A 24,180-nucleotide genomic window follows, 5' to 3' on the forward strand; every position below is an offset into this window, starting at 1 on the left:
CCGCGCAAGGCGGGGAGCGGGTGGGCGGCTCCTCAGATTTCTTTATGGACGTGCGTGCTGGGGGGGGTGCGCGGTTCTATGTATAACCATATGGTCTTATGGGCAGGTGTATATATGAGTGTGTGTACGTACACGTGATACTATGTACGTGTGTGTATGTAGAAGTGTGCACGTATTCTTATGTGCAGGTGCGCATATGCACGTGTATAGATGTATGTGCAGGTATATGTGTGCATGTATGTGCATATACACATGGATTATATATATACATGTGCATGTTTATATGATGTCTATGCACACGCATGTGGTTTGAGTGTGATATAGATGTGTGTGCAGACGTATGTATGCATGTGCTGCATGTTATGTGCAGTTGTGTATATATGCATGTAGGAGTGGGTGTGTGTATATGTTCTCATGCATGTGCAGGTCAGTGTGCATCTATGTACATACGTACTGCACATTCATGTGTTCTTATGTACATATGTGCATACATGTGTGAATGTGTATATGGAGATGTGTGTACGTGTGTGTGCATATACACGTGTTCCTATGCACGTGTGTGCATGCATGTATAGATATAGGGGTGTGTGCACACACATGCACACACCTCTATACACACATATGTGTGCATGTGTTCTTATGCACGTGCAGGTAAGCGTGTGCTTACAGGCGTGCATGTATGTGTGCGCATGAACGTATGTGCATGTGCTGCTGCCCGTGTGCCTGTGTAGTATGTGTACAGTACGTCTGTGAGCGTGTGCGCACGGGGCGGGGCCAGCGAGGCAGGCGCGGCGGCGCGGCCCGCTGCCGAGGCGGTGTCCAACGGGCGGGGGCGTTGCTAGGGAGCGGCGGACCAATAGGCGCGCGCGTTGCTGTTGCCGGGCGGCGCGGCGGACCGGGCCGAAGCGGGCCGGGCCGGGCCGGGCGGCGGAGCGGGGCGATGAGCGGTGCCGCGGCAGCCCGGCAGCCATGGAGATCCGCTGCGGGGGGCTGCTCTTCAGCTCCCGCTTCGACTCGGGCAACCTAGCGCACGTGGAGCAGGTGGAGCCGCCCGGGGCGGGGGGGCCCGGCCCCGCGGCCTGGGGCGCTGCCCTCCCCGCCGCCGACTACGAGTTCAACGTCTGGACGCGGCCCGACTGCGCCCAGACCGAGTATGAGAACGGTAACAGGTAATGGCACGGCGGGGCCGGCTGGGCGTCCCTTGGGGAAGGGGGTTGGCGGGGCTGGGGGGCTGTGGAGAGGGGCGTGGGTAGCTGGCGGGGTCAGGGGTGCCCTGGGTGGGGGGTTGCTTCAGGGGTCTGTACCCCGCACCGGGGATCTGACCGGCTCCTCGCGGGGTTGCGCTGGGGGGGGTGGGGGTGGCCAGCTGGCGAGCTTGGGGGCTCCCGTGAGGGGGGACTAGTGGGCTCTGGGGCTGACCTGGGGCTGCTGTACCTCCCCAGGTCCTGGTTCTACTTCAGTGTGCGGGGGGGAGCTCCGGGGAAGCTAATCAAGCTGCACATCCTGAATATGAACAAGCAGAGCCGGCTGTACTCCCAGGGCATGTCCCCCTTCGTGCGGACCCTGCCCGTGCGGCCCCGCTGGGAGCGCATCCGCGAGCGGCCCAGCTTCGAGGTACGGGTGCTGAGGCTGGGGGCTTATGCTGGGGGGGCCCTTGGCTCAGCTGCCGTAACAGGCAGGGGGAGAGAGCCCTCGTGTTCAGAGTGGGGGGCAGCTCCAGGGACACAAACGCTCGCTGTGCCAGGGTGACCTCCAGCCTTCTGTGGCAGAGTGGAGCAGGCGAGCTGTTGGCTTTTACTTCAGCAGCCCCAAGAGGTGGGGGGGCGGGCAGCGATAAAACCCCTTCCCAGGGCCAGCTCGGGCCAGGGCGCAGGCTCTCCCTGGGCGATTTCCCTGTTGTGTGACTGGGGGGACCACAGAACTGCTCTCAAAGCATGCCTGGCGCTTCCCTTCCCATTCATTGCTTGTCAAAGTGGCTGGGAAACGGTTCTTTGTGGCGAGCTGTACGATGTTAAGAGTGCCAACGGCCTGCGAGGGGAATGATGTGGGCCAGAGAGCTGTGGGGTGAGAACCTGAGGAACCAAAGTCAGCAGGAGCAGCTGTGGTAGCAGGTTGATTATCACAGCCCTGTTAAGCTGTTTGGGTCTCAAACAGGAGTTTGCTGTTCCTGGTATTTTCTATCTTTGGTCTGGTAGGAGCTGCTTGTGTGTGCTCTGGGTCATCTTTGCTCCGTGTGTGCTGCTGTAGGGAGTCAGCAACACCCCAGCATGCCCCCTTCTTCTGCCCCACAGAACAGGAGCTAGAGAGAATCTGTGATTCCCTGACACAGGACAAGATGATGCTTGATTTGGCCTGTGCCAGCACCAGGGAGAGATACAACATACAGCTGAGCTTTGCAGTGCTTGTTAAATTTGCAACGTGTGCCAAAATAGAGTAGTTATTGCTCAGTCTCTGAGTGCTGGCTGGTGGGCATGAGGACAAGAAGGAACCCCCTGTGTTTCCCAGAGAGCTCTGCCTTAGAGCCAGGCGTACGGCAAGGCTTTGGTGTCCCTCCAGGGACCCAAGTGCTGGGCAGTGGGGCGAGCAGGGAACCAAAGGCTTTATAGGAAACAGTCTGGTATTTGAGGGATCTGAGCAAAGCGGGCTGTAATCTGCTGGCAGCATAGCTTTGATTCTGGTGCAGTTAGAGAAGGGTGAGCGGCTGCAGGCACCACCTCATGCACAAAGGAACCTGCACAGTGATGCTGGAGCAGAAGCATGGGGGCCTGCGGTGGCCTGTGCCTGGGACGCGGCTCTGTACAGCCTTGGCTGGTGGCTCCTGGGGCCGTGCCTTTGCTCAGTCTCTGCTTTGTGTCTGTCCCAGATGGTGGAGACGCAGTTTGTGCTGTCCTTCGTGCACCGCTTCCTGGAGCACCGCGGTGCCACCACCTACTTTGCCTTCTGCTACCCCTTCTCCTACACGGAGTGCCAGGAGATGCTGGCTCAGCTGGATGGCCGCTTCCAGGAGTGCAGGCACATGTCTCCAAGCAGGTGCGCACCCATTCCTGGCCCTTGCCTGCCTGGCTTTCCCCTGCCATGGAAGCACAGTGTTGTCCAGCTCTGGCTGCAGTGGGGTGGAGTGCAGAGGGGGGTCTTGGTGCCCCTCGTTCCTCTGATGCTTGCTCTTCTGGGCCACAGCTCTGCGTGAGCAGCTGCAGCATCTCACCCTGAACTTGCAGTTCTGAGGGGCTTCCAGAGGGTCCTTCACTGCTTCAGGCTGGACGCTCCTGGCATTCCCAAGAGCAGGTTCCCATCAGGCAGAAGAGGCTGAGGAGGGGCTGTAACAGAGCTGCAGCTCTCTGTTTGAGGAGAGGGGGTTCTTGGAGGCCAAGACCTTGTTTGCTTTTCCCCTCCTGTCTGTGGGAAGGTCTAGGCATCTCTCTCCCACCACTCCCTTCCTCTACAACTGCTGTCACAGAGAGAGATTTCACTGCCAAGAGCCAGCCTTAGCACCAGGTTCTTTGTGGAATCATGCTAAGAAGCTCTTCTGATCTCAAGAATTTCTTCGCTGAAGGCAGAGGAGAGCTTAACACCAGGGTGAAGGGGAGGAGTACAGAGTCAGTCTCCAGCTGTCCCTGCAGATAACTGTCCTGCAGCCCCTCCTGCCCCCAGAAGCTTCCTGGGCCATGGGGCTGGCACCATAAATACCTTTTCTTAGACAAAGGGCGAGCAGCAGTTTATTGAAAGGAGTTTGTTCTTAAATTTTCATGTGATGGAGAACTATGAGAATTTCAAAACCTGACAGTCGGACAGCAGGAGTCCGACAGTGGGTCAAACTCAACTACTGACACGAGGCCCCTGAACCCCTCGGGATCACAACAGGGCTGGGTGGTCCTGACCAAACCCTTCTGCTGGAAGCCCTGGCCCCCTTGGCACAGCCTGCGCTGTGCAGGTGGGTCATGCTCTTCTCTGTGCAGCTGTTGCATTGAACCCCCTGAGTCCGAGCCTGAAGACCAGTCCTGTGGCAGCACCTGGCTGGTGCTCAGGCTGTTGGCGACCCTGTGCACGCCTCACCATGGCGTGCTGCCTTGGCTGCGGTGGGCTCCCGAAAGCCAGGCGGCTGCTGCCCCCTCTGCTCACCCTGGCAGATGCCCTCAGAGGCCAGTTCCTTCTGTCAGTCAGGGTTTAGTTCCCCACCTGACTGGTCTCGTGATGCTACGGCAGGACAACTGGACTGCCTGACAGCCACAGGCACCTCCACTGGGTCTGGCTGAGGAGCCGCTTGCCCACCGTTCCCCACAGCTGGGGGGCTGGGCAGCATGACCCCAAGCCCTGAGCCACTGCTTTTCCCTCTGAAGGAGTTGCTGCTCCTGAGCACTTGTGTTCCTGGTGGACTCTAAGGGGAGTGGAGAGCTCAGCTGTGGGTGCCTGCTGACAGCCAGAGAGGGTTTGGTGGTTCAGGCTAGGGGCATGGAACTGCTGGGGAGCAGAGTGAGCAGGGACATGGTCCTGGATGAGTGGCTGGAGGCAGAGCTCAGGGCTGAGGGTGTGGAGAGTGTCCCCTGCCCAGCCAGGAGTCCCCCTCGCTCCTTAAGGGCATCTCCAGCAGCTTCCCCAGGGTGAGGCTTGCCACCCTGTCCCCTCAGTCCTCAGCCCAGCAGCACGCTCAGCTGGGGTGGCAGCTGCCACAGCCAAGCCACTTTCTCCCCTGGGAGGGAAAGCTCTGACCCATGTGTTGCCAGCTGACTGAAGCAGGCCAGCTGGGCCTCTTCCCTTATTTTGCAGCCCCCTCGACTCTGTCTATTACCACCGGGAGCTGCTCTGCCACTCCCTGGACAAGCTGCGAGTGGACCTGCTCACTGTCACCTCTTGCCATGGCATGCTGGAGAAGCGGGAGCCTCGGCTGGACAAGCTCTTCCCAGACACCACCACTCCCCGGCCGCGCTGCTTTGCAGGGAAAAGGGTGAGCTGCTGCTCCAGCTTTGGGGCCGCGTTGGGGACAGCCAGCATGGCCAGCAGGCTGTGTGATGGCCAGTGTGGGGCCTGTCGTGGTTTAACCCTGGCCAGCAACCAAGCACCACGCAGCCACTCGCTCACTCCCCCTCACCCAGAGGGATGGGGAGGAGGATCAGAAGGGAATATAAAACTCAGGGGTGGAGATGATAACAATTTAATAGGTAAAGCAAAAGCTGCGCACACAAGCAAAGCAAAACAGGGAATTCATTCCCCACTTCCCACGGGCAGGCAGCTGTTCGGCTGTCACAGCACTCTTGAAACTAGCCAGCTGCAACAAGGTCTTTTACTATCTTATATCAGCATACTCATCATGCCAGTCCCTCTGCTGCCTTCTCCTAGTCTCTCCTCATCCAGGGCCCTTGCCCTCTCTATTCTCTCTGCTTCTTCCTCCTCTCTCTTCATTGGCTGCTCAACCCCTTAACAGAACCAGCCACAGCTGCACCTTGTCTACACCAGCCGACCCACCGCCCCTGAAGCCAGCCCACAGCTGTATGTTATCAATGTCAATTAACCCAGCTTCATTCCTCTGCATTCAGTCATCCCCAGGGAAGCAGGGCTCCATCACGCGTTAATGGTTACTTGGGAAGACAAGCGCCATAATGCCAAACGTCCCCCCCTTCCTTCTTCCCCCAGTTTATATACCCAGCATGATGTCATATGGTGTGGAGTACCTCTTTGACTAGCTTGGGTCACCTGTCCTGGCTGTGTCCCCTCCCAGTTTCCCCTGCCCCTCCAGCCCTCTCACTGGCAGGGCCCAAGGAACCAAACAGTTTAGTAGAAACATCACCCAGCAACAACTAAAACCATCAGTGTGCTGTCAACATTGTTCTTACACCAAATGCAAAACACAGCGCTGCACCAGCTACTAAGAAGAAAATTAACTCTATCCCAGCTGAAACCAGGACAGGGCCTTGCTGCCACCCTTGCGTATCTGACTTGAAAGGCGGCATGTCCTGAAAGGCTGGAGTTTTGGATGGAGAGCAGAGTCTGTGAGGTCCTGCATCGAGGCATGGGAATTGCCAGGACCCTTAGTGCACCCACATCATTTTGGCACGGTGAAATTCCAGAATCACACAGAATCACGGAATGGTCAGTGTTGGAAGAGATCTCTGGAGATCATCCGGTCCAACCCCCTGCTAAATCAGGCTCTTGTAGAACAGGCTGCACAGGGTTGCGGCCAGGCAGGTCATGAATGTTCCCAGAGATGGAGACTGCTCAGCCTCTCTGGGCAGCCTGTCCCCATGCTCCGTCACCCTCAAGGGAAAGAAGTTTTTCCTCATAAAATGCCCTCTGGTAGCAGCCCATACACATTTCCTAGGACTTTTTTTTTCCTCTCTTCCTTTGAGTGCCATTTCTCTGTTAAGCTGTGAAGAAAGTGGTGAAAATGCTGTATTTGGGGTGTCAGCCCTTACTGCAGTAGGTGGGCCCTGCCTGCTAGGGCTGGGGGTGGGCAGGGAGCTCCATCTGGCTGCACAGAGCTGGGGTGGGCAGAGCCAGGAGGCTGCACCTGCATCTCTTGCTGAGAAGTTCCTACCCAGAGAAGGCCTGTTCAGGAGGTGCTTTGTGTTGTTGCAGTCAGGCTCATTCCCCATTCTGTGCGATCACTTGGGGCTTTTCCCTGGGGCCCTTCTAAGGCTCTGCTGCTCTGCTGCCTGTGCTCTGGTTTCTCATGGTAGCAGGCTGTGGGGCTTTTGTCCCTTTAGTCCCATGCAGGGATACACAACCTTATTCTAAGCAAGACCTAGGAGAGGTTCTGGGCAAAGAAGCCACCGAAACCTGTTGTGTTATCACGCCCAATACCTACTTCTCTGCTCTGCGTAAAGGCCTTGGCTGCATCTCAGGCAGCACAGTGCCTGGCTGTGCTGGAGAGGGGGAGCCCCAGGGAGCGTTTGGCCCCTCAACTAAAGCCATCGCATCCTGGGGCCCGCAGGACCCATCACCCTTGTCTGTTTGCCCCCAGGTGTTTTTCCTGAGCAGCAGAGTCCACCCAGGAGAAACACCCTCCAGCTTCGTCTTCAATGGCTTCCTGGACTTCATCCTGCGGGAGGAGGACCCCCGTGCCCAGATGCTGCGTCGGATGTTTGTCTTTAAGCTCATTCCCATGTTGAATCCTGACGGGGTGGTGCGAGGCCACTATCGGTGAGTAGGCACAGGCTGTGGCTGCAGCTCTGTGGGGGTCTGACTCAGGCTGTTCTTTCCTGGTTTGGAGCCTGCTGCGCCTTTCGTAGTGGCTGGGAAGAACAGGTCCCCACCCCTGTCATCTCTGACAAGGGCTTGTGGCTGCTGTTGCCTGCATAGGTCATCTCCTAGATCAGGGCTTTCTCGCTTGGGTGAGCAATGCTGCCCTGTGCCTTTGAGGCACTTGGGACGCCATCCTGTCCTTGCTTTCCCTGGCGTGTCGGAGCTGGACCAGCTTCAGGGAGGAGGGAGAAAGGGAGAGAGAGGTTACTTGGGGCTCTTTCTCACTAAGGTGAGTGCCACTCCAGGAGAGAGGTTCTCAGCTGCTCTGCAGCAGAGTCTCTCCCTATCTGGTCCTGAGGGGATGATTTGGCCAATTGTACTCCAGGATGGAGCCCAAAGCCCTGGCCATTAGGGGGCGAGGTCAGATGTGCCATTGCAGAATGGATGGGGCTATGATCAGGGTTATGAAGATGCTGAGGGGCTGGAGCATCTCCCTTGTGAGGAAAGGCTGCGGGAGCTGGGGCTGTTCAGCCTGGGCAGGAGAAGGCTGAGAGGGGACCTGAGCGATGCACACAGGTACCTTAAGGGCCAGTGTCAGGGGGCCGGGGCCAGGGCCGGGCTCTTGTCAGCGGTGCCCAGCGACAGGACAAGGGGCAACGGGCACAAACTGCAGCACAGGGAGCTCCGTGGGGAGAGCAGGAAAAACTTCTTTCCCTTGAGGGTGCCGGAGCACGGGGACAGGCTGCCCAGAGAGGCTGTGCAGTCTCCTTCTCTGGGGACGTTCAGAGCCCGCCTGGCGGCGGCCCTGCACAGCTGCTGTAGGAGAGCCTGCTTGAGCAGGGGGTGGGCTGGGTGGTCCCAGGGGTCCCTGCCCAGCCTGACTGCTCTGTGATGCTGTGATTGTGTGATGACATCTGTAAAGGACCTCACATCTCTGCTCTCTCTGCAGAACTGACTCCCGTGGGGTAAACCTGAACCGCCAGTATCTTAACCCCGATGCTGAGCTGCATCCTGCAGTGTATGGGGCCAAAGCTGTCCTCCTCTACCACCATGTTCACAGCCGCGTCCTGCCGGGCTCTCCCGACTGGAGAACATATGTCTCCCCACTCAGCACCAGCTCACTAAGCACAAAATCTTCCAACCATTCCATCTGCAGCAGCACCTCGTCCCCAGAGGCAGCCCTGTTGGAGCTGGAGAAAGCAAATAACCTCCACAACTCACCCAGCACCTGGCGTGCCAGCACCTACTTCAGCCCTTCTCAGGAATCCCAGCTCTCAGGAGCACCTGCCATCGAGCTGGGCAGAAAGGACCAAGCTGTCTGGATCCTCCCTTCAAGCCACACCACGGAGCACTGTGAGGAGGAAGGCAGGAAGCCTCCACCGCCAGCACCTCTCCCTGAAACCATCCTGCCCCAGGACAGTGGGCTGGCCTACTATGTCGATCTCCATGGGCATGCCTCCAAGCGCGGCTGCTTCATGTACGGCAACAGTTTCAGTGACGAAAATGATCAGGTGAGGGCAAGAGGGAGGAGTACAGACGTGCTGGAGGAGGCTGGGACCCTCTCTGCTCTGCCCCCTCCCTAGGATCCCAAGTACTCCCTCCCACTGCTGGGAGAGGAGTGGGGAGGTCCCTGTCACACCACAGAGTTGGGACAGGACTGGTGCCCAGGGAGAGGGTGCTGGGCTGGCTGCCCTCCCTGCCTTCAGTGCTTGGTGGGGTTTGCGCTCTCTTCTCCCTCGCCCTTCTTCTCTTCTCCCTCGCCCTTCTTCTCTTCTCCCTCGCCCTTCTTCTCTTCTCCCTCGCCCTTCTTCTCTTCTCCCTCGCCCTTCTTCTCTTCTCCCTCGCCCTTCTTCTCTTCTCCCTCGCCCTTCTTCTCTTCTCCCTCGCCCTTCTTCCAGGCCTGTGACTGAGGCAGCAGCAGGTCTCAGCTTTTCCCTGGGAGCTGGCATGGCCTGGACAGAAAAGCTGCTCCTTCTGCTCCTAAGGAATGACAGAGTGGGGAAGAGCTGTGCCACTGGGCTCCCTCCTCTCTGCATCTATGAGCAGGCTGTGGGGAGAGCCCGGTTGCTGCCTCTCCCTGCTGAAGATGGGCAGGGGGCAGGTAGGAGTGGGTGGGCAGCATTCCCCAGGCAGGGCTGGTGCTTACAAGATGCTGGAATTGGGCTGAGGGAGTGCAGCCAGCACCCCAGTGCATCCCAGAGCTTGGCACTGGTAGTGCTGGGGCAGGATGAACACCCAAGGGGTCACCCAAAGTCACCCATGTTCCTTGCTGTGTGCTGTACTTCACAGGTGGAGAACATGCTGTTCCCCAAACTCATCTCCTTGAACTCACCTCACTTTGACTTCACGGGCTGTAACTTCTCAGAGAAGAACATGTACGCCAAAGACAAGCGGGATGGGCAGTCAAAGGAGGGCAGTGGGCGAGTGGCCATATACAAAGCCTTGGGGATCATCCACAGGTAGGAAAACCTCCACTCAGTTGCTGCACATTGTGCCAGCTGCTCTGGCCCAGCTCCTCTCTGTCCTGGAAGGGGGTGGGTGGTCTTGCTGGACACAGGATGATAAGGGAAGCTGCAACCACCTCTGTCAGGGCAGCTGTGTCCTGCGCAGCTCTCTGGTGGGATTGGGACTGGCCAGGAAGAGTGCTTGGTGTAGGCAGGGGCCAGAACCAGCTGTGCCAGGGACTGCCACGTTCCTGCTTCATAGCCTGGCTCCTTTTCCTCTTGTACATCCTGCCCTGTCATGCCTCCTGTAGCTGCTCTGGCTTCTTGTCCTCACTGTTGTAGAGCTGCTTGTGCACGGCTTTCCAGAAGGAATTCTCTTTCCCAGATGTTTATATTTGTATTGAGCTGTAATTAAAACCTGTTTAGTTGTAATGGGATCAGCTTCCCCAGACCTCCTGTGTGAGACTGCCGTGCAAGATTCCAGCCTCAACCAATCTGTGATTCTGTGAGTGAAGGATATTTGTGGGATCTGTAGCAGCCACACTGCTCTTTCCAACAAGAGGCAGGATATTTTTGGCCTATTTCTGTTGTGGTTGCTGGGAACATAAAAACGGCTGAAGCAATCAGACTGACAGCCCGTCTTACCCTCTTCGGCCCCGGTGGGGGCCAGTCACAGATGCTGAGGGAAGAGTACAGGAAGAGAAGTGTGTAATGCTTCTTTAGTAGGTGCTGTGTTCCCCAGGAATCTGTGGTTTGAGGAAACGTGGAAGTGGTGTCCAGCTTCTCACCAGCCCTGGACTCCCCCCAGAAACCTCTGCACCCCTTCTGTGAACAGCTGCTCTCTGTGGGAGCAGTTTCATTGCTGGCTTACGCTGGCGTAGGACCAGCCTGGCTCCATCAGCTCCTTTCTTTCCCCCGTGGCCTCAGCACTTGCAGTGCGCTCTGCTGCTTCTCTGTGCCTGGCCGCAGGGTGGGTCAGGGAGCGTGCTGATCCAGCTAAAACCAACCCTGCAATAACAAATACACTGGGTTTTTAGGCTCCGGTTGCTGGTGTAGGTAGCTCTGCAGCCATTTGCTGTGGCTGGCGGGGAACAGCCCATGGTTAATCCAACAGCAGCACCCAGCTGTTGGGAGCACTGTCTGTGCCCATGCTGGGCGATGCTGTGCAGGCATGTCGAACAGACAGGGAGGGAGATGCTTGGGTTTCCTGCTGGACTAGCAGGCTGAATTGTCTCTGATCGGTTGGACAGAAGCCAGCTGTCCTGGCTGACAGCTCCCAGTCACCCTCTCCTCCTTCATGCCTTCAGAAAGGTGCCCTGGGAGGGCTCACTTGGTGGTATCTTGGGAACTGAGGTGAGGCTGCCCAGTTGCTCAGTCCCTGGTTTGTCTTTTTTTGACAGCAGATTTGCATTTCTCCACCCATCAGGGATCCCTTGCACTCCTCAGCACCTTTCCAAGATGACGGAGAGGAACCTTACAAGGACCTCAGCACCCTTGGATGCCACCCCTCATGGCCTGTGGACTCATATGGGTCATGTTAATCAGGAGATCTCAGACTCAATTATCCCCCATTTCTGGCAGTTTTCTTCCTGGAGCCCCAGCCTCAGGCAGAGCCGTCCTCCCTCCCCACCTGTTGCTCCCTGCAGTGGAGCTCCGTTCCCTATGAGCCAGCTGATCTCCTGGTATATCTGCATCTCCCTGAGGACAGGGATGGATTGTGCCTGCCATTGGAGGATGCCATCCTCAAAAAGCTGCTGCTTTTCCTAAGTTTCTTTGTCCTTCAGAGCTGTCTGCAACAGGATCCCCCTTGCTGGTGCCCTGAATTAGCTGAAATTGCTCTTCTGGGGCCCAGGGTCTGTGCTGTGCTGCTCTCCTCCCCTCGGGATCACAAACTCCACTATGTCCCTGTCACTACAGACAAGGCTGATGTCTATTATCACATCCCCAGTTAACAAGTTCCTCCCTGTCCATGATCCAGCTGTGCATCACCTCGGGTGGCCCATCCAGCACCTGTACACTCATATTGGGAAGTTATTCCTCAACACCCTCCAGAAATCTGGAAGACTCTGGACTTCCCAGGAAAAGAAGCAGTATTTAATGCATGTTTCTACTGAGGTTTTTTTTTCCTTATCACTGTAAAGCACAGGGGAATTTCTAGCAGCTGTCACATTGTGCAGCAGAGATGCACTGAGCGACCAGGTGCTGTTTGCAAGTATTCATCATGTATCTTAAAAACCATTAGTTTTTTTCCCACCTTGAGATCACTGAGGGTGGAGAAAGCTGAAGGCTTGGAATAAAGAACACAATAAGACAGCAAAAAGAGGAAATGGAAGAAGGGGAGACCCCACTTAGTGGCCTTGGGGTCAGTTTGCAAAATTCAGTGCCTTCTGGGACCCCCAGGTCTGTCCCAACGGAGCCACTCTCCCAGGCTGGTCCTTGGCTAGGGAGGATGCAAAGCTGGTGGGGATGCTCCAGAGGGACTTGCCGGGCTGGAGGAGGAGCAGGCAGGGATCTCCTTGTGCTTCCACAGGGAACGACAAAGTCTGCCTTAGCCTCGGAGCTGGCTGTTAAGTTGTCAAAGGCTGCCAAGGCAGTTATGTGCAATTTCTCCTTCATAAATCTGACCGTTCCCAGACACTTGTCCTTCCTGCATTTCCAGGATTATTTTCTCCATCACCTTCCCAGTGATCAAGGTGAGACTGACCAGCCTGTGGGTCCCTGGCTCCAAAGACAGGGGTGACATTTGCTTTCTCCCTGTCCTTGGGACCCTGCCTTAGTCAGCAGGATCTCTCACAGATCATCATCAGCAGCCTCACTGGGTTATCAGCTGGCTCTTCCAGCACCCATGAGAGCGTCTGGCTATGCCCTACCAAGCTGTGGTGTCTGGGCTGTGCCATTGCTCCCTGGGCTGCTCTTCCTCCCCTGCAGGGACATCTTCCTCACTCCACTTTCCTCTGGTCTCAGGGGCCAGGGACTGCTGAACACAGCTTGCCAGTGACGACCAAGGTGAAAAAGACATGGAGTACATCGGGCCCCGCTCCATTCAGCAGCTGGCTGTCATTCTCCGCGGCCTTCCTTCTGGTACTGATACACCTCAGGAAACCTTCTTGTAGCCCTTCTCATCCCTCAACAGATTCAGCTTGAGTGGGCTTTGCCTTCCCCAGCCCCATCCCTGCCCATTCAGACAGCATCTCTGTGTCCCTCCCAGGTCACCTCTCCCTTCTTCCACTTCATGTGTCATTCCTTTCGATTTTTTTATCTTGGTCCAGCCTGGAGCTCCGTGTTCATCTGTGCAGGCCTCCTGCCACCTTTGCTTTACTTCCCATGTATGTGGGTTGACTGTTCTGCAGTTGGAGGAAAATGAATCTGCTCTCCTGGGCCCTTCTCACCAGGGCCCTGTCCCAGGGCACCCTTCCAAGCAGATCCCTGAAAAGGCAAAATCTGTTCTCCTGAAGTCCAGGGCTGTGATCCTGTTTATTGCATTGTTCCTTTCTCTCAGGCTGCTGAGCTCCACCATTGTGTGAGCACTGCAGTCAAGGCTGCCCCCGAGCAGTTCTTCTCTGTCAGTAACAAGGTCCAGCAGCATTCCCTCCTCAGCACCCGAATTGGAATAGCCCCGCAGGCAGGGCTGCTCCTGCAAGAGCACCCGCTGAGCTGGTGAGATGAGGCACCTCTTGACTGTGCTGTGACATCATAGGCGTGTGCTGAGTTTGTCGGGAGGTTGGTGTGTGCTTTCTGCTTTCTGGCTCCCACCCAGGGACTCGTAGGTCGGCCTCAGCCAACTGGCTGAGGTTAATTTTCTTTAGCTGTCCTGATGAAGTCCAACGTTTCAACTGGGTGTCTATGCGGGACCTGGCAGGTTTTTTTTTAAAAAAAATTGGTCATCATTGTTGTTTGTGGGCAAGTTGATGTCACTGCGGTGTGGTGGCTCCAAGGTACTGATCTTTTTGCCATTGTGGTTTAACTGGGCTCAGCCCCGCTCTGTCCCCACGAGATGAGGGGACATCACGCCGCTCCCTGCGTGGCACCTTGCCCAGGCTGTCAGTCTGCCAGTTCCCCTTCCTTCCCTGCTCTGACTGCAGAGTGCCAGCGCCCAGCTGCTGGGGTGCAGAGCAGGCAAGGAGCGGCTGTGCTGGGCTGCAGGGTCCTGTGTCTCTGGAGAGGGGTGATCCCACCCCCCCTGCAACTGTGGTGAGCCCCCTGCCCCATAGTGATAGCCTGGGCTCCAGATGGCTGGGGAGGGGGTGATCCCCTCTGCCTTCTGGAGCCCACTAAGCTGCACTCAGCCGATCCCATGCTGCTGGTGGGGCTGCCACAGTGCCATGGTGGTTAGACCTGCAGGTGCCAGGAAAGCATCGGGACACCGGGGCAGAGGAGGGCCTTCCCCCAGCCTGATGCCCCCACAGCTGGGCTGTTTAATGCCTCCCTCACACCGATCTCCCTGCAAGGCTTCAGCTTTGCTAGTTTAGTTGCATTTCCTCAGTAAGAGTTCCCAGCTCCCCTTGCTCATTACCTGGCACTCCTGTTGTCAGTTTACAAACTATCAGGATATACATCCTGGCTGTACGTGTTTTTGCAAATGCCTCAGCTCCACGCGCTGGCTGCACAGCATGCCCGGGCCTTCCCCTTCCTCCTCTACTCCACCATGGCAGCATGCCCTGCTCACTGGTGCAGACCTTCGGTGTCACACAGCTCCATCCCAGGGACTTCTCAATGGGTTTTCCCTAGAAGCAGAGAGACAAGAAGATGGCTCTGCAGCTCTCTTGCCCTTTCCCTGAAGTTCTGCAGCCTGTGCCACATTGGTGGTCCCAGTGTATCATCGCCAGGAAATTCGTACGGCATGAGGCTTTGCCCCTGGGGAATGGCGTGCCATCCATTCTCCTGAGCCCTTTGTAAATTTCTTGCCCTGTCCTTAGCGTGAACTCATCCCTGGTGAGTGCAAACCCTTTTAGGAAAAAAGCTTTTTTTTCCTAAAAAAAAAGAGAATATCTTTTGATAGTTGCTTCACCCTGAAAAGCAGCTAGGGTGCTCCTCATAGCTGTAGGTGCCTTGACAGTTGATTTAAGAGAAGAGGTAGCTATTCTGATGCTGTGGGAGCCCGGTGCTCAGTGATCACTGGCCGTTTCTGCTCTCCATATTCTCCGGGGCCGGTCCTTCCGTTGCATTGATTTTAGACTCCAGTTCATTAGGTCCCGCATCTCAGCTGCCTCTCCTGTCCTCAGTACACCTCTGGCTTCTTCCTGATGACCAACTGCTTCTGATTTTTACCTCCTTTATTCCTGCCTCAGCGGATGAGAAAACACACACGAAGCAGGTTGCAGCAAGAGCTGCAGCTCCATCGCAGGAGCTTCTCTCCAGACTCCCCCTGGGGCTGGGACAGGAGGGACACTGGCAGCTCCCTGTCGGGGTGACCCCAGCTCTATCTTCTAAGAGGCAGCAGCAGGGCTGCTGTGCTCAGGCAGGCGTGGATCCGTTGGGTAACGTGGGCTTCTTTGTGCTTCACAGCTACACACTGGAGTGCAACTACAACACAGGACGCTCAGTGAACAGCATCCCTGTGGCCTGCCATGACAACGGGCGGGCCAGCCCACCGCCCCCTCCCGCCTTCCCCTCCAAATACACTGTGGAGCTGTTTGAGCAGGTAAGGGATCCCTGGCAGCAGGGTGGCTGGGTGTGCGTGGCCCTGCCCTGCCCCATGCGCCCCAGGCATCACTTTTTGGCACCCAGGAAGAGACTTTCACATGCTCTCATTCCTCTGTGCTCACGTGTCCCTGTGAAAAGTGTGACTCCTCCACCAGTCTGTGGTGTGGGTTTGGAGAGCTGTGTGGTGAGAGACAGGGTGTTCTCAGTGCTGTAGCCTGCCTGTATGTCCCAACCTGTGGGGCTGTCTGTGACTGTCCCTGCCTCTAACCCCAGCCCCAAAATTCTTTGCCCACTGGCTAGACTGGAGGCTTCTGCCCTCAGCCTTCAGTGCAGCCTGGGATTGTCCCTGCATATCTCAAATCACTGCCGAGGGGTGGGGGTCTCTGGTCCCTCCCTGCAGTGTGGGGCTGCCTGCTCATCTAGTGCCCACAGTGAGAAGTGGTGGGTCCCTGGGGCCGTGGGCACCTGGCTTGCTTCGCACTCAGAGGCTTCCTATGGGAACACTCTCCTTGGAGCCCACCATAATGGAGATGAAATGAGCCCTAGGGGGTTGTCTGTTATTTGGGGTTGAGGTTTCTTTTCTTTGTTTTTCTGCCTCAAGTCCCAGAGAGCTGCTGCTCTTTCTTGAGGCCTTTCTCACCAGTTGTCTCCTGCCCTGGCAGGTTGGGAGAGCCTTGGCCGTGGCAGCACTGGACATGGCAGAGTGCAATCCCTGGCCCCGGATCGTCCTGTCGGAACACAGCTGCCTCAGCAACCTGCGAGCCTGGATGCTGAAGCACGTGCGTGGCATGAAGGACGCAGGCGGGGGCCCGCATAGGAGAGGAGGTGCCAGGACCCCCCCCAGGAGCTCCACGTAAGGGCCCGCCGGGTTGAGTGTTCAAGAGCTGCAGGATAACGCCAATTAGAGATGATAAATGTACTCCAAGTGAGTTACCCTGCAGCTAACAAAGCTGAGGTTTATTTGCTTGCTTTCCCAGCTTGTCAGGGCCCGTGCTTGTCCCTGCAGCGCTTGCTTTGTGAACTGCAGGTGTAGGTACCCTCCACTCCGAGTCACTGGCAGGCAAGATGGGTGTGCAGCCACGCAGGGTGAACCTGTTTGGGATTCACCTGCCCCAGTAACCTGGGAAGCAATAATCTGCCGGCAAGAGAACCAGCCTCTCTTCTACTTCCTCTCCTCTCTCCCCAGGCTGGTCCAGTGCTGGACTGGGATGGATTTGGGACTGTGGGGGAGGGAGCAGGAGCTCTGAAACAATGCTGCTGGGACAGCCACATCTGGCACGGAGGACTGGGCTCTGCAGCTGCTCAGGGACAGCCCTGGGGCTCTGACAGAGACAGTGTCTCAGCAGCAGCAGCCTGCTGCTGGGTGCCTGAGTTGGAGACAGTGAACCCACTCAGCAAGGCGTGGTGTGGAGATGGCTGGGAAGGACAGGGGGGTGGCAGAAGGGAGCCCCTTCCCCACCGAACCAGGCTGAGCTTCCTGTTTCTCATCCCCTTCCAGCGGGCTCCCCACCTCGGCCTCTGATAATGCCTTGTCCCGCATGAGGAGCTTCAGCAACGGCACCAGCGGGAGCGGCAGCAGCCAGCAGGACTCGCCGCAGATCAGAGCCTCCCCCAGTTTCACCTTCAGCTGCAGCAGGCCCTCAGCTCTGGCTGCTGCGAGCCAGAGTCCTCAGAAAGGCAGCACCAGAGCCCCGGCACCAGGCAGAGGTAAGCTGGGCTGGGGACCTCTCATGCACTTGATCCCGTACCTGTCGAGCTGCTGTGCAAAGCCACAGCCCTGAGGAGAGCTCTGTGTCAGCGTAACTGTGTTTTGATGTAATAAAAGTGGTTTTGCGTGGAAGAAGTGCATGTGAACCGCCACCCCATCCCCTTGGAAGGGTCCCGGATGCTGTGCTCAGCCCTGGGCTCTGTCCTGAGTGGCACGGCTCTGGCTGGGTCAGGACAGACACCACATGGTGAGACCTGTGGCTTCTCCAGCCTGTCTTCTGCAGGGCACAAAGCGGGCCCCAGCTGTGCTCCTGCCCAGTGGCTCTACAGCCCCTGGCTGGGCAAAAGCTGCCTACTGCTCCTCTTGCACCAAGCTTAGAGGGACTCTGTCTGCTGGGGGCTGCTAGGGGAGATTGCCCTTCAGCGCTGGCAGTGCAGGGGCCAAGGGGCTTCTGGAGAAGCCAGCATGGAAAATCCTCCACTTCCCTCAGCCTCAGCTGCTCCCAGAGCATTCCCAAGGCCTGCGGGGATACACCAAAGTGCCTTTTCTCTTCCCAGGCACCTGCTGAGCAGCAGTTGACCATGGCACATGACTCTGGTCATGGCGAGGCAGGCTGGCAGAGCTGTAATTAGTCACTGGGGACTTGGAACACGTGGCGAGTCCCGTCCAGTGGGGGCCAGCTTGCAGCACCAAGCTGCCAAACCACCTCTACAGCTGGGAGAAAGGCCCTGGCTTACCACCCTGCCGCCAGCGCCTGGTGAGCCCTGCGGCTGCACCGTGCTCTAGCAGCAGGGGCTGCCAAAACAAGTCAAGGTGCTCGCTGTGGCCTCCCTGCCCCAGCTCCCTTGCCATGGGGCAGGGGACTCAGTGCCACTGCAGGCCATGGCAGGGCAGGCAGTGCTGATCCAAGGCCCTTGGGGGTTCGGTGCTGCACCCAGCTGGCCAATGGTGGGGGAACCCAGTGTCCCGTGCTGCTCTGTAGGCTGGTCCCACAGGACCTCAGCTAAGGAAATGGGGCTTGACTGGGAGCCCCAGTCTGCTGTGGGGCTGCAGGCCCCCATGAGCACCGTGCTCTGAAGTATCCCAGTGCCCTGAGTTGGGAGATGTGTGAGCAAGGGTCCATTTTGGGGGCGGAGGGGGCTGCCTGTGTGACTCTGCGTGCGAGACTGAAGCTGTCGTTGTGTCAAGGCTGTGTGTACTGGTGTTGCTCTCAGGAGAGACTGCCGTATTTCCGACTGTTGGCTTCTTTCTCACACAGTGTACCGCCTGTGTTTCTTGCGTTGCTTCATCCTCCGTGTTTGCTTTCTAGCACTTTGTAGTGACTGTTTCTCATCTGCCATGAGAACATGGTGGGGAGGAAATAAAAGGCTTATGTTCTCATGGGCATGTTGTAACGTCTGTTCCTTCTGCCGTGCATGCTTGGCCCACCCTGGAGCCAGCAGGAGCAACCCCCTGGCCCGACCCCTGGCTGCCAGGGGGTTGGTGACAGTCGGCGCGTGAGCAGGAACAGACCTTGTGGGGCTGGAGGGGAAGAGCCTGTCTCGATAGGACAGATGGGTGTCGTTCTGCCTCCCTAGGCTGCGCTCTCCACTTGCTGGCTGCCAGTGCGGCAGGCAGCCGGGTGCTGTCTGCACGGCTTTCTCCGGCATGGGGAGCCGTGACTGGCAGAGCCGAATGCCTGGTGGGGCACTGGTGGAGCCCCAGCTGCCTGGCTCTTGGGGCTGGGACTTGGCTTGTCCTTCCCTGGCATCACCTGGCAGCTTGGCCTTCTGCATGACTGGTCTGGCTGGCACCCCCGGCACCCCTGGCCCTGGCTGCTGGCAGTTCTCCCTGCCACCTCAGCCAGCAGTGCCACAGCTCTCTGAGTGTGAGGGGTGCAGCAGCGCTGGCACTGCTGCATCTGCACAGGGAAACGTGGCCAGCAATGCTTTGACCCTGTGGCTTTGTTTCATGAGCCCCATGCTGCTGCCCTCCGGCCAGCTGTCCTATCCCAGGGTGGTGCCAGGATGCTATCATGGCCTCTTCCTTCCCCAGGCAGCCGGGAAGGAACTGGGAAGGCTCAGATCCTGCCTGCAGCTCTGGCTGCTGCCAGCCAGGCGTGCTGAGGTGGTGGTTAGATGGCACAGGATGAAGATACTGTGCCTCGGTCACATCCCATCCTTCCCTTTCCTGCATATGTGCTGCTGAGATCTTTGCGCACATGGAATGAGGGCCTGTCCCCACAGGTGAGAAGTGGGGGTAAGGACTAGTGCCTGGCTGTGCCCCAGGGGCAACGGGATGGCCAGCTTACATGGAGGATGTCCTGTCCAGGACCTGCTGCGGCAGTGTCTCCCTCCCAGCTGCTTCCTCTGAGCCTTGCAGGAAGGGAGCCCTTTCCTGGTGGGCTCCAGCCACAGCCCTCCGGCATGGCGTGTGCCTGAGCTGGTTGATGGCGCCGGGCCCCCTGCCCTGTTGTCTCTCCCCTGTGCCAGCTGACAAGCCCTAGCTGTGGCAGGGACTGGTGTCCCCACAGAGGCAGTGGGGAGTTCACCCAGCCAGCTGCAGGGGTGCAGCCCTCGCTGGCAGAGCTGTGGGCACTGCCGGGCCAGGTCTTCTCTTGCAGCTGCTGTGTCTGAGGAGCAGCAGCACCCAAAAGGAAGCCAGGGAGGGGAAGGGCAGGTCTCTGTGTGAGCATGGGAGGAGAGGGCCCAGTCTATGCCTGTGCAGTGCTGCTGCAGGAGCCACTTTCCCAGAGGGCTGCTCCTTTGGTCTCCCCTCAACACACCGTGCTCCAAATCCTGCTCCTTTCCAAAGCTCCCACTCCAGCCTGCCCGTGCCAGCCGAGCCCCAGGGAGCCCAGCCCAGACCCATGCTCTGCCCATGGCCTCACAAGTGCCAGGGTGAGGCAGGGGTTTCTGCAGGACCCCCCAGTGACCCTCTTGTCAGTGGAGCCTTGGTTGCTGCTGGCCTTTGCTGGCTGGAGTTTGTCACTGAATTGAGCTGTTTTGTTTGTGATGAGTCCAAGGTTAAGAGTTGTCACTCCTTGGTACCACCCGCTGTTGCCTGTAAAGCCACCCCTCAGTGAGAGTGCTCCTGCACGCCGTGAACTGGCACCAGCTTTGCCGCAGTCTGGCTCCCATCTGCTCCTGCTCACAGGGTCTCGTTTGCTGTGGCGTCCACCGTTGTTCGTGGCTTGCTCAGGAGTTCTATGTGTTGTCCAATCCTCTGGGGATGCTGCCATGGTTTCACCCCAGCGGGGTTGGGGGGAGAATGGAAAGGGTAAAAGTGAGAAACTCCTGGGCTGGGGTAAAAGTTTAATAGGTGAAGGAAAAGCTGTGCACACAAGCAAAGCCAGCTCGGGCCTTCCTTCACCGCTTCCCATTGCAGGTGTGCATTCAGCCACCCCCAGGAGAGCTGGCCTCCACCACACCTAACGGTGACTGGGGATGACAAACACCATCCCTCTAAATGTCCCCTTCCTCCTCCTTCCCAGCTGTTATTGCTGAGCATGATGTCCTGCACTCTCAGATATCCCGTGGTCAGTGGAGTCATCTGTCCCAGCTGTGCTCCCTCCCAGCTCCTTGCCAGGTGAGGAGCAGAAGAGGCTTTGGCGCTGTGCAAGCACAGCTGAGCCACAGCTTAGCACCCCTGTGTTACCAACACATACGAAAATTAACTCTTTTTCCAGCCAAACCCAGCATGTGTTCGCACGCCTTGGCTCTGCTGGCACCCGTGCTCATGCACCTATGTGGCACCCTCGTCTGTGCGACACCCTCGCTGGCACACTGTGCCTTCCCCATCCCCCTCCTCAGCTGACATGGGATGAGCTCGTGTGTGCTGCCAGCTTGGCCAGGCAGTGTGTGAGTGCTCGTAGGGCTGGTCCTGTCCCAACGCCATCAGTGTGGCCAGCCATGCTGGGGACTCATGCCCAGCGTGCTGCCAGCCAGCCCCGGCCCGCAGGCTGTTCTCTCCAGGCACAGGGCTCCCCACTTGCCCTCCAGCTGCCTGAGGTTTCTCTTGCCCCATTTCGCTGGCCCTGCTGATGACAGGCAGCCCTTGGCGATGTTACTTCCCCAGCGTGGTGCTGCCCGTGGCCTTGCCACGGGCACAGCCCAGCCCAGCACCCAGCTGATTGTGGCAGATGCCAAACATTAGCCCCGGTGTTGCCCCACGAGGACGGTGCCTCGTGCCCAGCTGCCTGAGAGCCCCTGCTGCAGATCACCGGCTGCTGGGCCCAGCCCAGCTCTCCCAGTGCTGTGGGCAAGCAGGCTGGAAGTGTGGCTGGAGTCAGGGTAAATGACATCCAGCCACCACCTGCTCCCACCAGGTTTCTCCTCTGCCACCGTGAGGTGACAGCTGAGTTTTGCCACATCCCAGGCACCTTCCCTGGGCCTGGACAGTTATGTCCCACTCAGCCTCACATCTGCCGGTGGAACTGGGTCAGAGCCCATCACACCGGCAGGGCCAGGAGCATGAACTGGGACCAAGCCCCGGCACACTGCCTTGCCGCAAGTGCAGTGCTGCGCTCCTGTCCCTGCCTGTCCCCTGCACCACTGCTGAGCGCCAGCACGGGCGCAAAGCCCAGTCCTCAGCCACAGCCTCATCCTGCGGTGACTGAGCCTCGTGTCTGCTGCTGCTGCTTCTGGCTCCAGCTCTGGTTCCCACCAGCAGCCCTGGCCCCATGCTGAGCTGTTGAGTGCCTGTCACAGTCTGCCCGATGGCACTTCAGCAGCTGCCAAAACGGCTCCTCTTGCTTTTTGGCTCTGGGGCTGCACCTCATGCCCATGCTATGGTGGAGGCCCCAGCCCTAGCGAGGCTGGCAGGCAGCTCCATCCCGACTCTCCTGGCTAAAAGAAAACAGCCACAGCCAAGCCCCGTGGCTCAGTGTGTGGCTGCTACAGCCGCAGGGAGCGGTGTTGCTGGACTCCCAGTACCAGCATGCTGCTGCTGCCCCAGGCACACACCAGCCAGTACCTGGGTGGGTGTGGGGAGGCGTCGTGCCCCAATGGCCAGTGTGGCCAGGGGATCCTGGTTCCTCCTGCCAGAACTACAGTGGCTCGGTGGTGCTGCCGGCACGTGCGAGTGCCGCGTCTGGTGCCACGCTGGGCCCTGCACGTCCTGCCTGCACAGGGCCCATGGTCAGGGCAGTGCCACCACGTCAGCTGCACCTGCTGGGTGCCATGGCATAACTCCATGAGCGCTCTCTGCACCAGTACTGGAACTTCCTACCGCAGCAGCACTCCAGGCTTGGCCAGGCCATTGCAACTCACGCCGCAGCAACTCTGTGAGCCCAGGGCAGGTGGCCAGTGCCCCCACTGCAGCTCATGGCTCTCCATTGCCAACCCTGACACATCCCTGGTGCAGGCTGAGTTCTGTTTTGTTTGTCACACAGGGACCCTGCCAGCAGGCACCCAGGCAGCACCGAGCACCAGCAACAGCCACAGACCGCGGGAGGCCCAGCGTGGTGCAGGAGAGCAAGCGGCTGCCCATGGCACAGCACTGCTGCAGGTACCATGGGGCCTGGGGCAGGGAGGGCAGCTTTGGGGGAGTGGCAGGGCCCCATGGTCCCCAAGGAGGGGACTGTCCCATGGTGCTGCCAGTTTGGCCCAGGGGGATGTGGGGCTGAGGCATGCCAGGGAGCACATGGTGCCCAGGCTGTGCTGGGAGCTGTTGGACCCCTCTCCCAGCATGCGGGGCACTGCACGCCAACCACTCAGGCTGGCTGGGGGGCATCCTAAAGGCTCCGAGACCCCCTGAGTGTGGGGCTCTGCCAGGAGCTTCTGCCCCACGTGCATTTTCCCTGAGCCATGCAGACAGCCCAGGCAGCAGGGGTCAAGCTCCCAGCAGCCATGGAGGTCCTGCAAGATGATGACTAACACCCCTCTCAGGTGCCCACCGTCTTCTCCTCTCTCCACAGGTGCTCCCAAAGAAGCTGGATGCCAAGAGAGCCCTGGAGCAGCCCGGGTAGGTGCTGGCATCAGTCACAGTGGGGGGCCATCCCCCAGCATGGGGTCATTTCTCAGCCAGCCCAGAGTCTGTGTGGACACCGGGTTGGCAGGAGCCCCAGGCAAAGGCCCCACTGGGCAGCAGGGCTGGAGCTGCAGCGGGGTCCAGGCAGCAGCACCCCCAGCCCCGGTAGCATCCACCAGCCCTGGGGCCGCTGGCAGGAGCTGGAGAGCCCCCGGCTCCCACCTCAGGAGCGGCCTGTGGTTCTCTGCAGCCCGCGGGGACCCCCGCTGCGCCCCAGCAGGATCCCTGTGCGAAGGAAAGGGGCAGCGACCAGTCAGAGCCTGCCAGGACCCCTCACCAACAGTGCTGCAGCCCACCGGACCAGGAAGCCCAGCCATGGCAGGCCCCGGGCTGTGGAGACTCTGCCAGGTAGGGCACCGCACAGCCCTGGCATTGGCAGGGCCTGGCATGGGGCTGGGGGCTGCCCCTGCCCCTTGGCCTAGCTGGGAGCCGCAGTGCCTGTCCTGCAGCTGGCCCTGTCTGGGTGACCCCAACGTGCTGCAACAGGCCAAGGGGGCCAAAAGCCCCAACATGGGGGCTGTGGGGCAGCCTGGGGGATGCCTGTGCCTGGCTGGTAGCTGACACCTGTCTCTATCCCCACAGGGCTCTGCCAGGAGGCCCCCACACCCCCCGGGGGGGTGCAGAGTGCCAAGGGACTCTTCCTGTGCAGGGGCAAGGGCCTGCACCCCCAGGTACAGCCCCACAGCATTGGGGGGCTGCGATGCGGGCAGGGGGACCCCAGCCCTTCTCTGCCCCATGCTGGCAGGGCCTGGGCAGGGGCCACAGCACTGGGGAGGGGGCTCTGGCCACTCTGCCCCACCCCAAGTGGCCTCTCTCCACCCCAGTCTCCCCCACCACAGCACCCAGCAGGCCCACCCGCAGGCCCCCCCTCGCTCAGTTCCTACCGGCAGCTCCTCTCCTTCTGCGCTGAGGCCTGACCGCAGCCACCAGCACCAGCCCTGTGACGCCAGCACCCCAGCGTGGGGCAGGGCTGGGGCACCCCCGCAGCCACTGTGGTCCCTGTCCAGACCAAAGCCGCACACTGCCGAGCCCGGGCTGCGGCACCACGGGGGACCCCGGGCCCACTCTGCCGCTCACCCCTGGACTCCAGGCACAGCCCAACACGGTGCTTACACCTGGCTGTGGCTGTCACCGCGCTCACCACACCGGCGGGGCAGAAGCACCCGCTCCCTGGTGACAGGGAACTCTCACCCCCGGGCA

General features: G+C 58.9%; 1 protein-coding gene across 5 annotated transcripts; it reads left to right on the forward strand.

Annotated features, from left to right (window-relative positions):
* The first annotated feature begins 887 nt into the window (after positions 1-887).
* Positions 888-24,117, forward strand: AGBL5 (ATP/GTP binding protein like 5). Of its 5 annotated transcripts, none has more exons than XM_037392480.1 (15): positions 888-1,169; positions 1,443-1,614; positions 2,864-3,030; positions 4,735-4,942; positions 6,956-7,134; positions 8,126-8,687; positions 9,466-9,635; positions 15,126-15,261; positions 15,926-16,116; positions 16,762-16,970; positions 22,343-22,458; positions 22,868-22,914; positions 23,171-23,328; positions 23,563-23,651; positions 23,805-24,117. In XM_037392480.1, the coding sequence occupies exons 1-15, from the start codon at positions 970-972 to the stop codon at positions 23,895-23,897; spliced, it is 2,697 nt and encodes an 898-aa protein (XP_037248377.1). In that variant the 5' UTR covers positions 888-969; the 3' UTR covers positions 23,898-24,117. The 5 variants fall into 5 exon arrangements, with proteins under 5 accessions (XP_037248377.1, XP_037248378.1, XP_037248375.1 ...); XM_037392481.1 differs by having other exon boundaries at positions 23,820-24,117; XM_037392478.1 differs by having other exon boundaries at positions 23,563-24,117.
* Positions 24,118-24,180: the final 63 nt, after the last annotated feature.

This window comes from Falco rusticolus, chromosome 6, assembly GCF_015220075.1.
Source record: "Falco rusticolus isolate bFalRus1 chromosome 6, bFalRus1.pri, whole genome shotgun sequence".
Classification (NCBI taxonomy): domain Eukaryota; kingdom Metazoa; phylum Chordata; class Aves; order Falconiformes; family Falconidae; genus Falco; species Falco rusticolus.

Coding starts and splice junctions, on each gene's coding strand:
- AGBL5 (XM_037392478.1), top strand. CDS start 970: ATGGAGATCCGCTGCGGGGGGCTGCTCTTCAGCTCCCGCTTCGACTCG. Junction 1,615..2,863: donor GCGAGCGGCCCAGCTTCGAG/GTACGGGTGCTG, acceptor TGTCTGTCCCAG/ATGGTGGAGACGCAGTTTGT. Junction 16,971..22,342: donor AGCCCCGGCACCAGGCAGAG/GTAAGCTGGGCT, acceptor TTTGTCACACAG/GGACCCTGCCAGCAGGCACC.